This window comes from Sceloporus undulatus, chromosome 2, assembly GCF_019175285.1.
Source record: "Sceloporus undulatus isolate JIND9_A2432 ecotype Alabama chromosome 2, SceUnd_v1.1, whole genome shotgun sequence".
Taxonomy (NCBI): Eukaryota; Metazoa; Chordata; class Lepidosauria; order Squamata; family Phrynosomatidae; genus Sceloporus; species Sceloporus undulatus.
Genome location: NC_056523.1, coordinates 159,267,607 through 159,279,940, shown reverse-complemented (window position 1 = coordinate 159,279,940; position 12,334 = coordinate 159,267,607). Strand labels below are relative to the sequence as shown.

General features: G+C 44.4%; 1 protein-coding gene across 1 annotated transcript in view; it reads left to right on the top strand.

Moving 5' to 3' along the window:
- Nucleotides 1-2,904: 2,904 nt before the first annotated feature.
- The window catches only part of RHEBL1 (RHEB like 1), an 81,480-nt gene continuing 72,050 nt past the window's right edge, over nt 2,905-12,334 (top strand). Inside the window, exons 1-3 of the mRNA XM_042455860.1 lie at nt 2,905-3,122; nt 8,490-8,561; nt 11,862-11,929. Coding sequence (XP_042311794.1) covers nt 2,909-3,122; nt 8,490-8,561; nt 11,862-11,929 — 354 coding nt within the window. The 5' untranslated portion in view covers nt 2,905-2,908. The remainder of the gene's footprint in view (nt 3,123-8,489; nt 8,562-11,861; nt 11,930-12,334) is intronic.

The window sequence follows — 12,334 nt, the reverse complement described above, 5'->3', positions numbered from 1 at the left end:
GAAGTTGACCATTATGCCAGTGCTTCTTAAACTACTGTATATACTCATGTATAAGTCTAGACATTTTAGTCAAAAAATTGGCCCCAAAAACCTAGGTCGACTTATCCAGGGATCAATGTAAATTCTATACTTTAACTCTTATTAAAAAGGGAACCATTCCCTGGTGAAAGGCAAAGGTGCAATCTGTCCTGGAAGCACTGGCCTCCCTCTACTCTCTCTTCCCTTCAGCCTTTAGTGTGAGCTAAAACAATGATGCCTGCCATAATTTTGTAGGTTCTTTGGCATTGTTTTCCATTGCTTCATCATTTAAATAATTTGTTGCATGTTCCTAAATTTTACTCTCGACTTACCCAAGGGTCATATCAAATACCATAATTTTGCCCCCAAAATCTGCCTTCGACTTACACGAGGTTGACTTATAGTCGAGTATATATGGTAGTACCATATTCGTGCCCATTGGCTGCAAGTGTTCCTTTCATTTTATTATTATTATTATTATTATTATTATTATTAAACTTTATTTCTAAAGCGCTGTAATTATACACAGCGCTGTACAAAGTCGGTAAAATTAAAGAGAATATAAAAGCCTGCCCAAGGCGTACATTCTAAAATAATAACAATTAAAAGAAGAATAGATAAAATTACCATATAGAAAAGAAAAAACAAATTTAAAACATCAAATATCAAACAAATCACATTTTGGGAAACTAACTTCAGGGACTGGCAGCTGATGGCTTATGGATTGGCACTGGTCTTTGGGTGGCACCACGCTAATCATCACATGCTGCAGAACAAGGTTGACTCAAGCCATTTTGCTGCCTGAGGAAAAGGAGCAGCCACCTAAGTCAAAGTATTTCTTGCCATTTTGCCAAAGATGAAAAATATGCCACAATCCCTTCTCTTGGCAGTTAAAGACACATTCAAGCGCTAATGATTTCCTGCCCTTTCATGGCACATCAGGCTTAGCGTCCTTGCCCCATCCATCCATGGAAAGAAGGAAAGGACAGGACAGATATATTCAGCATAGGCACCAAAGATCTGCTGATAGGTGGAAGTCAACAAATGGAAAGAACATGTGAATGTAAGGAAATGTTTATTGTTATTATTACTATTACTCCTCCTCCACTTCTTGTCGTCATCATCATCATCATCATCATCATCATCATCATCATCATCATCATCCTGCTTTCCCCCCAAAATTGGGGCTCAGTTTTTGTCAGAAGATTAACTTCATTATTTTATTTTTCAAAAGAAGGAAAGTACAGTGTTACTTACTTAAATTCTTGGTCCACTGCAAAAATAGCCCAATCTGAGACCGCTTTAACTGCCCTGGTTCAATGCTAGGGAATTCTGGGAACTGTAGTTGATTGTGGCATCAAAGCGTTCTGACAGAGAAGGCAAAACGTCTCACAAAACTACAGTTCCCAGGACTCCATGGCTGTTAAAGCAGTGTCAAACTGGGTTATTTCTGCAGTGTATTTTGAACCTAAGGCGTTTGATACTGCTTTTAACTACCATTCCCAGAATTCCATAGCCTTAAACCATGGCAGTTAAAAGCAGTATCAAGCCGGATTGTTTCCTCAATGTGGAAGGACTCCTACTGCGGAATCCGGGGATTTCCCATGCCCTTTTCGATGAGGGATGAGGAACCGTTTCATAAAACCGTGTTGGGAGCCACTTTCTGCCAAAGCCAGGCAGACATTAGCCTAATAGCCTCCCATTCAATTTGGAGAGATGTAGGCGAGCGCTTCCCTCCCTCAGGCTCATCTCGAAAGCGCGGGAATTTTGAATCGCGCTCACATCCGAGCGAGGGACTGGGAGGGCCTGCCTGCAGCTATTATGAACGACGTTTCAGGTCCAGAAGAGGGGAGGAGGAATGGCGGCGGGGCTGTCGTGTTCCCGGCTGGGAGCCTCTCATTTGGCAAGCCCGGTTCACAGAGGGTTTGCCATTGCCTTCCCCTGAGGAGGCCGAGAGAGCGTGACTTCCTGCCCAAGGTCATGGCCGAGCGGGGAACAGGAACCCTGGTCTCCTCCAGTCAGAGCCACACTCCAACGCTCAGAACTACATCTTACGACGCGCCTTTTAATTACTGTATTTGGGATGGTAAAGCTGACAGGGGTGTGGTCCATCAACGCCCCTCTCTCTCTCTCTCCACAACTTCCCTATATAATAACAATACAGTATATTTCTCACCCGCCTCTCCCCAGGGATCCAGGCGGCGAGCAACAACCAGTTAACATACGGCAAAAGCTAAAGGCGCAAATATAAACCCGCTCCGTATGGTTCATTTACACAGCTCTTATCAACGTTAAAACGCCTTGGTGGCTTACAATAGACTGACAAAATGGAGGACATTTTGGCAAGGCCTCCTGGGCTGGGATTTCGGGAAGGGTCGTTTTACTGATATTATTTATTGATACTTATAAGTATTATTTATCGACATTAAGTCACACTCTCTCAGCCGAACGCCCCTGAGGAAGGAGGCTGAAGCCTACAAAAGCTTCCCAGAATTCCAGCCTTGAGGCAGGGCAGTTAAAGCGGTGTCAAACCGGATCGCGTCTGGTGCCGGGATTGCCCTGCACTGCGCCGTGGCAGTTAGAGTGGTGTCAATGAAGCGGGTTATTAATTCTTCCGTGTGCCATGCAGTCCGAGGCAGAAGGAAACGGAGGAGGACGCGGCCGGGCACCCCTCTCCCTGGAGGCACACCCCAGTCCCGCGCGGGCGGGACCCTTGGCGCATGGCGGCGGCGGAGGCTGCTCTCTCTCTCTCTCTCTCCCCCGCTTTGTTGGTTGCTGCTGCTGGCTCCAGCGCCCACGCCTCTCCCCTTCTCCCCTCCCCTGGGAGCTGTTTTCATGAATGGAACCCGGCGTCCTCCCCATCGCGCACGCGCCCTTTTCCCCGGCGCCAATGAGAAGCGGCGACGCCGGGCCCAGTGTTGTGGTCACGTGGGCGGTTTGTAGTCGCGGCGGCGCCCGCGGCTCTCTCTCTCTCTCTCTTCTCCGGCGGGCTCTTCACCCCTCTCCTTCCTCCCCCTCGGGCCAAGGTGGACCACGCCGCCGCCGCTGTGCCATGCCGCTGGTGCGCTATCGGAAGGTCGTGATCCTGGGATACCGCTCCGTGGGTGAGTTGGGTGAGGCGAGGGAGGGAGGGAGGGAGGCACGTGGCGGGGGTTGCCAGGGCGATGCCGCGGAGGGTGGGGCGCGAGGGAGGGGTCTCGCGCTCGCCACAGCCGCAATGGGCGCGCGCCAAGGCGGAGAGGGAGGGGGGCGCTGCGTCTCCTGACTGAGCGAAGGCCACATTGTCTCTCTCTCAGTCAGGGGCCAGGGAGGGAGGGAGGCTCGTTCGCAGGGGACGCGCGCCAACAAAGCGGATATGGTTCCTCCCTCCTGGCGTCTCTCTCTTTTTTAATGGATTTTTATTTCTATGGTGTGGTGCCTTAATGGTTTCTACTGGTTTTTTTTAAATTACGGTTTTTTAATTAAGTCACATTCTCTCAGCCTCAGGCATCGTATCTCCCAGCGAAATGCATCTGAGGAAGTGGACTTAGGTCTAGGAAAGTTCCTGCTGCCAACTTCTTTCTTTCACTGGGTCTCAAAGATGCTCCAAGATCTCTCTATAGACTGACTCCACAGACTAACGCAGCTATTATGTCTTTGAGTTCTCAGCCGCAGGGGAAGGCAAACCCTCTCTGAACATGTACAGTATCTAGAGGGATTTTGTAGTGACCAAATGCATCTGAGGAAGTAGGCTGAAGTCTAGGAAAGCTTCCAAAGCCAACTTCTTTCTTCAAGTGGGACTTGAAAGGGGCTGTAAGCTGGGGTACAAGCCACCAGAAAGAGGCGCCTCCCCGACGCCTCTCTTTGCTCCACAGGAGCACTGCAGCAACCAAATTGCAGTGCTACTGTGGAGCAAAAAAGGAGCGCCTGAAAGCGGCTCCTTTTTGCGGCGTCACTGCAACGCCGTAAAGCTCCAGAGACATCGCGATGACATCGCAGCCGCGCCACCCCGTCTGGAAGCAGTGCAGCTGTGATGTCATCATTATGTACCCCTTCTGGTGGGCATGTCGCTGCTGTGGCACCCTCATCACATGCAAGGAAGGGTTGCTGGGTGTGTGGGCACTCCAGGCCTAAGATCTCTCTACAGACGGATTCCACAGACTGGGCTATTATCTCTTTGACTTCTCAGCCTCAGGGGAAAGCAAAGGCAAAGCCCCTCCGGACAAGTATCCAGAGAGATCTTGCAGCACCTTCTAGGGACCAAGAGCACCTGAGGAAGTGGGCTGAAGTCTAGGATAGCTCCTCTTGCCAACTTCTTTCTTCCACTGAGTCTCAAAGGGTCTACAAAATCTCTACAGGCCAGTTGTACAGACTAACACGGCTATATCTTTGAGTTCCCCCTCTGAACAAATCTTGCCAAGAAAACTCAGTCCCAAGGATGTTTAAATCATGCGTTCTTCAAATACCTTGCTTCTTGGCCACCTGTTTCTTGTGAACTGCAGCCCTATTGGCTCCTCTTGCTTTTGCATCCCAGGGGTTTTGCAAGTAGTGAGTTTTTGGTGGTGGGCAGAGATTGCGTGACCTTTTGCTGCTTCCTCCCAGGGGAGCTATTTTTGCACATACAATTCCGGCTCATCTGATTCTCCAGCATCCCACCCCCAATGCAAATGCAAGAGAGAGGTTGCCTGGGGTCTGGTTTCTATTAATCTAAAAGCAGTGGGAGGAAATGGCGAGAGGTCAGAGGTTATACATGGGATCCTGGGTGGTGAAAGAGCTCATTTCTTTGGAGCAAGCCTGTAGTCACCTTTTTCTTGGGGGAAGGGATGGGGTGAGGGAACATCTGTGGAAGATCCTGTTTGGCTATATCCTTGTGCATGCCATGGAGGGGGTGGCGGTGAATGATTCTTCTCCTCTCTGTTCCCCATGACAATATGGGTTAAAAAATTTCTAAGTAGCTTGGACCTTTCTATGTATAGGACTGTAATGCATGCACTTTGGTTGTTGATCCTCCTGGTACCACTGTCTGCACCTTGTTTGAACAGTTCTGAACGGGACATTGGGCCAGGGTAGAGCTAATGGTGTGCGATTGCAAAGCAAGATGCTCCCAGATTGGACCTCTTAAATGAGTATACAGCTAATCTTTTACAGTATTGAGCATTGTGGCCTCTGTAGTTTGTGTTGTTAATAATGTGCTTATAATGGGTTATTTAAGAGGCTCTCTTGTCACACAGTTGTGTCATATGGGGAAATTCCTCTAAACAGGAAAGGTGTTTAAAAATTCTGTTCACTGTTTTTTTGGGGATATGTTGTCCCTCCTTTTTTTGCACTCGAGATCAGGTGCTTGGTAAAAAGAATAAAGTGCTATTGCTTGAATTGTGTAAAGGGGAGCAAAGCTACCTTAAGCAAGTTTATATTAAATTGGGGTGGAAGAACCCAGAGTCCCCCAGTTTCCACATGGACACAGTGGAGTTTAAAATACTGTTTTCAGCTTTGACTAAGTAGTAAAATCCTGTGGTTCTAGTGCAGGGATGGTAGCCATATGGACTTTCAGATTTTGTTCACTCCAATGTCCAGCAGCCTTAGCCAACATGGCCAATGATTGGTGAATATGGGAGTTGTAGTGCCCCACTAATTGGAGGGTCATAGGTTTTTTGGGGCAGTGTTCCATTTTGCTGAAACCCAGGGGTGCTCAGTTGGGGGCATCCAGTTAAGCTGCTTTATTCCTGAGAACTGTGACTTAATTTTGTCCTGTAGTGTATAAATCCCTTCTCCTCTGGTGCAGTGAAGTCATGTGTTGACATCCTGTCTTTTCCAGGACAGTTTGCATGTACTGTAAATGCTGTATTATAAAAGGATCGTTTAATTCTGTTTTGTATGCATTAAATATTCCCAAGACACCAGATCCCAACTGATCTTGGAAGCTAAGCAGAGTCAGCCCTGTTTAATATTTGGACAGGGGACCACCAATGAATACCATGTTCTGCAGGCTCTGTTTCAGAAGAAGGAAGTGTCAAAACCACCTCTGAGGATTCCTTGCCTAAGACAATCTTAAGGAAATTCATGGGGTCATTATAAGTTGAGAGGCGATTTGAAGGCATGCACACGTGCTTCATGCAGAGCTTTGTGTGATGGGCGAACAAAGGTGCAGGGGGAAAGATACTCAACCTGTCTCCTGTTGCTGCTATACCTGAAAGCTGCTTTGGTTCAACCTGGCAACACCTGCTGATCTCCCTGTTTTCAACTGCATCCTCATGATCTGCAGGTGTGTGAGCAATGACAGAACTGACCAGTGCTCTAAATGCTTAAACACCTGGAGGTAGTTGATTTCCTTGATCAATCAGAAATAGGGGCAGCAAGAGCAAGGCCATGGCTGGCTTAAATTTATTTTTCTGAAATTGGGATTTTTTCATCTCATCTACACCTCTATATGACTTCTGAGAGAGCTTATGGACCCCACCCATATGTGTCCCATTTTGCATGTTCTAGCAGCAGCAAATTGCTGATGTTTCCCCCCCCCCACACACACACACACTTTTCTTGGCAGACAGAAATTTGAAAAGTTAATTTTTGGACTCCCAACTCTCAGAATCCCCAAGCCAGAAAGTAACTCTACAAAGTTGTATTGGCAGCACATAAGCAGACATTGGCAACAGGTCACATGAATCTTAACTGGGTACAACAGTGCACTCCATCAGCTACTCCACCTGTATCCCCAAACTGTATTCCCCAACTAAGTGTCTGGAAGATGCATTCTCTGGTGGAGTGCACTGTTCTAAAAGTCTGGCTTCCCAAATGCTTGGGATGTCGACTCCCAAGCTTCCCAAGCATTTGCTCATACTGACTGGGACTTCTGACAAAACATCTGGAGGACCTAAGTTTGAGAACTATTGTTGTGGACTATGTGTATATATTCTACTGCTGATACACAGTATTATCTGCGGTATTGGCGTATTGTGAAGGTAATGTTGATTGAATGTTGGACCTGTAATCAGACACAGAAGTACATGTTCAGTATGTCTTTCAGGTTTGTCTTAATATTAAACTTACTAGGCAGAAATACTAAATGAGTTGATGATATGTTATTATAGTCCTTATCTATAAATTCTATGACAATATTTGGTTTACTTTGTGAGCATGGGGATAATAATTTATAAATGGTACTGAACTCCTAGGTATTGACTGTATTGTAACGGATGAAGAAAGTCTCCCCATCTCCATTGGATTTATATTACAGTACTTGAGACATAATAGCATATGTCTAAGGCACCAATCCTCCATGTATTTACTTGGGAATCAGAACCAGCACAGTGTGGTGGTTTGAGCGTGGGACTATGGCTCTAGAGACCAGGTCTGAATCATTGGTTGGCCATGGGTGACCTTGGGGACCCACAGCCTTTCAGAGTAAGGCAACCCCCTTCTAAATAAATCTTGCCAAGAAAATCCCATGATAGGTTTGCTTTAGGGTCCCCATAGGTCAGAAACAACTTGAAGGTACACAAAAAAACACCAATGGGCTTAATGGAACTTCTTAGTTATAGAGTTATCTTGTAAATGTTATTAGATTAATTTGTTGAAAAGAAAGAAGAGAATAAGTGAATAAATTAATAGAAGCCTGGTTTTAATGTATTGATTTCTGGAAAACTAATATACATTTGCAATGTATTTACTAAAAGTAGAAGATCAAAATGTACTACAGAGGAATAACTTTGTTCATAAGCAAAGCAAGCCAAAATAGCATAATTTACACTTAAGATTAACTCTGCAATAAGATTTTTTTGGACTACAGTCCCATTTATTACAATCACAAATGGTATGTTAGTTGGCCACTATAAACAAACACATGCATGTGAACCTCCCCCTCCCTCCCCAAAGCAGTAAGGATAACATTGTGACATTTGATGCAAAGATAAAATTATTTCTTCTAGAAGTTCAACAATATCTTTCCAATTTTTACAGCGAAATGTCAGATCAATCGAATGCACTTGTGTCTTTTGTATTTCAGTTAACAATGTGTAGAGAACTGTCACTCATAACTTTCATCCTTTGGAAGTATCCCTTTGTCAACAGGATTAAAATGCCCTTTGGTAATACTTTAGACTATTTTGTTAAACATGGAATAATTTCAAGATTGTCTTCAGTTTCTTGACACTTGAAGCCCCTCCTGACATTTGAAATACTGAAACTCTGGATTTGTTCACCATTTTGTCCTTTGTTTGCCTGACTATCCCTAAGGGACATTAATGGTATAAAAATAAAACACCGGTTTCACTGTCACTATCTTCCCCTTGCCTCTGGATTTAATCTTTAGTCTTTCTTTAGCAAGACTAAAGTGGTCTTGAATTGGAAGCTGGTGCAATTTTAATTCCTGTGGAAAAGCAAGGGAACCTGCTGGAGGAAGTTGGTTATTTGTTTTCTTTTAAATGTCTTTGTTTATTGGCTGCCAAAATCAAAAAGAGCATGCAATGCTTTATTTTCACATCTTTCCTCTTCAGGTAAAACATCCCTTGCTCACCAGTTCATTGATGGGGAATTTCTGGACTGTTATGACCCCACAGTGGAAAGCAGTAAGTCTTGTAGCAGTTACTGGGTGTTATCTGGGCACTGGTTTTTTTAGAGGGGGAAAAAACAGAGTAAGAAGGGTTTGTAGGGTCTTGTTGGTATTTTTGGCTTAGTCCTTTGGCATGGCAAAGTGATCTCACACTCCGTGCCATGAAGACCTGCATTGACCAGTGCAGCCAGAAGGTATCAGGATACATGTGGTTTCTTTGCACAAAAATCTTACCATACATCTACAGTAGGCAATTTATCATGATGTCTGTACTCTGTATTGTCTTACTCTTTATGAGCAGAGGGCACATAAAAACATTCATATTTTTCAGGTAATGTGTAGGCCATGTTTCTATGGCTCATGGGAGAATGTTGCATTTTACTCATTGCATTTATGTGATCTTTCCCCTCCTACCTTGAAAAGTTTGAAATGACTTCAAGTTTGCATTGTACAAATATCCCTGCAGCAGGGAACAATTACTCATTCTTCCAGGATGTGTGTGCGAAGGCTGTCTGTCCTTTAGCACTTCAGAAGTGAGTAGCTTGTGGATGCCTTGCTCTCTGGTCCACTGTCCATCTACTTGGAAGTAAGCCATGCTTATTTCACTGTAATTTACTCTGCAGTAAGTATGCACAGGATTACAGTCTTTTGTGTGTTGAACAGTGTTGTCATGCAGTGGATGCAGAGAGAAAGAGGGATGAAAAAAAATCTAGGCTTCCCTTTTCACAAGCAAGAATAAAGATAGACTCTTAATGTAGTTGCCAAGTAGGCTAGCTAGGAGATCCAACCTAGCACAGAATGCTGATGGAAACATGATGCTTTCAGCCCTATTCTTCCTTCCCTTCCTCCACCACTACCACCATCCATATGCATATATACTTTACTACTGCTGTCCTTACACCATGAAGGTGTTATGTAGTACATATTTTGCACTGTTGAGGCGGAGGTAAGATGTACCGTATTCCTTCTCTTCACCCATGCACCACATGATAGTTACTGAGAAGTGAAAAACCTAGAAGTGGGTTATATAGGCAGCAGCAATAAAGAGTATTTTTGCCTCGTTGTTAAACACATGCACACAAATGATGAGGGTGAATGCAAAGAACAGAAAGAGAAACAGATGATCCCATACAGAGTGTAGTTTGGAGATGGGAGGAAGTTGCATGGGATTTTCTGTGAGTCCTCTGTGGAGGAGGTATTTATCCTCAGGCTCTCTTCTGGTGACTCCTGAGTTAGGGGTGTGCCTGGGGCCCCATATTGAGAGAAAGGTGGGATATAAATTAAATATATGTAAGAATAATAGATAAATAAATGCATAACATCAGTCCTTGTCTTAAGAGTGCACACATTTCTGTGGGCAAAGTCAGTACTTTGATTCAGTTTAAATGTGGGTTGACTTGTTGATGGTTAGAAGGCAAATTGGAATAAGACAGGGAGATGCTTGTTCTGAATAAGAAACTGGGAGAGAAAGGCAATGGCCACAGCTACTGATTCCAGCAGCTGAAACTGGAGTTAATAAAGTGGGTTACTGAGTTTCCGGTAATGTTAATACCAGACACTGTTTGCCACTGCTGTGGGTAGTGTGGAACCTCTTCAGTTAAAACTTCTCTGTGAGTCTGGGTGGGGTTGTTTTTTAAAAAAGAAAAGAAAACGGATTGGGTAGCACCTCTCTACTAATTTCCTGCTTTACTCCAATTCCACCTCATCACAGCAGTACCTTCTTGTTTTTTTTTTAAAAGAGGCTGCCCTTCAAACACACCCACCCACCCACCCACCCACAGATTTTAGGCTGTTTGAAGACAGGATTGCCTAGAAATCTGACTTTAAATCTGGGTGGCAGTAGAGTAGAGCATCACAGTTCTTGATGGCACAATGTGATAATCACTTCTATAAAAGTTTTAGAGGTGCATCTGCCCCAAACATTTATTAGAAAGCAGCTAGTGTTCAGTTATGATCCACCAGTGAAAGTTTCTGTGTGTATCTTCTTTTCTCTTTTGCTCTCTGACAGTTATTTCTTCAAGTGTATGGCTTTCCAGATGTTGTTGGAGTGCAGCTCCCAAAGATTGGGAATACTGGAAGTTTCAGTCTAGCAATACCTGGAAGGCACCCAGTTTGCCATTTTTACTGCAAGGCAACACAACACTCAGTCTGCTAGGGCCTTTGGCATGTGAGCTGGGTTGCTGTAGAAAGAATATTTAATATTTTTTTAGGGCAAAAGCTGTAGAAACACTCAGTACACTTCGATAGCACTTTAACTGCCAGTTCTCCATCCTAGCAAATCCTGGAGTTTGTAGTTTGGTGAAACACTTACAGTTCTCCCTGCTAGTTCAAAAGATTGGACTAAAGCACTCTAAAATACTAATTCCAAGTGTGCCATCAAACTACAAATTGCAGGATTCTGTAGCATGGAACCATAACAGTTAAAGTGAGATCAAAGTGCTTTAACTATCTGGTGTGGATATATTCATAGTGGCTGCAAGCAGAGAGCCATATTTACACCTGTTTGGTTGCTTTTTATGACCACTTTAGCTGTGCCTCCTCTTTCTATTCTAATTCTAAATGCCATCCTACTGTTTCAGTCTCTCCCTTTTGTGACGCTTCATTCCCCTTTATCACAATTTAAAGATTACTTCATTGATTTTTATAGCAGTGGCAGTTGTGCCACAAAACCCCACAGCAAACAGACCAACAAGCCCTTAGTTTGTACAAGTTCTATGCATCTCTGTACAATTTCTTGAATGCATTTGCTTGATAAGAGGTTTTTTAAATGGCCTCTGGGGAGTAGATACCATTGTCATAATCCCTGTGCTTTTGCTGCCCTAGCGCAGGTGAAACAACTCTGGTTTGGTTAGGGTTTGAGAAAAGAGAAATGGAGCAGGCATATGAAGAAGAGCCCTCCCTCCAGTCCATCTGCCTTGGTCCAGGCCTGAGAGGGAGGGAAGAATGCTGGACCTGATCCCCATCCCCCCTCACCATTCCCATCTCCTTTTGTGTTGTGTCTTTTAGATTGTAAGCCTGAGGGCAGGGAACCATCTATTATCCCCTCTGTTGTAAGCCACCCGGATTCCCAGTGATTGGGCGGCATATAAATAAACCATAAACCATATATATGTGCAAACCCAAAGGAAGCGAGGGGATGGATTACTGATTTAGAGGTAGGCCAAGGCCTAAATAGGTAGAAGGAAAGGACCAAGAGGGGATAAAAAGGAGCTCAAGTGCATATCTTTGTGGTGGAACCTAGGAGGTAGGTTAAGTTTGGGAGAAATGCTGTGGGCCTGAATGATACAGCTGTTAATTGCTTTCCTCTTCTCTTTAGCTTACAACAAAATGTTGATGGTGGGGAAAGACGAATTTCACCTGCAGCTAGTTGACACAGCAGGACAGGTAAGAGAAAGTGTCCTTATCTGTTTCTGGCATTTTATTTTTGGATGCTAGGTTTTTCTCTTTGTCTTCCCACCAACTTAGCCTTTGAAATACAGGCACACCTCGCTTACCAAAGCCTCCAACGAAGAAGTTTCTTTTTACGGGGCCTTTTCTCGTTATCCTGAATTTGGCTGGATGGTTTTAAGAGGTATCAGCTGTTGGGATATAGAGTCACAAGGAAAATGTACAATGTGGGTTTTAATAGTAACCAGGCATTAAAGAGTTACTGTGAGCCATAATGATTAGGCATTTAAACAGGAAGTGCCATCAAAAGTACAGGTTGCTTACCTGTAACGGTGTTTCTTCGAGTGGTCATCTGCGAATACATACAAATGGGTTTCACTGCGCCTGCGCAGTGCTGCTCGT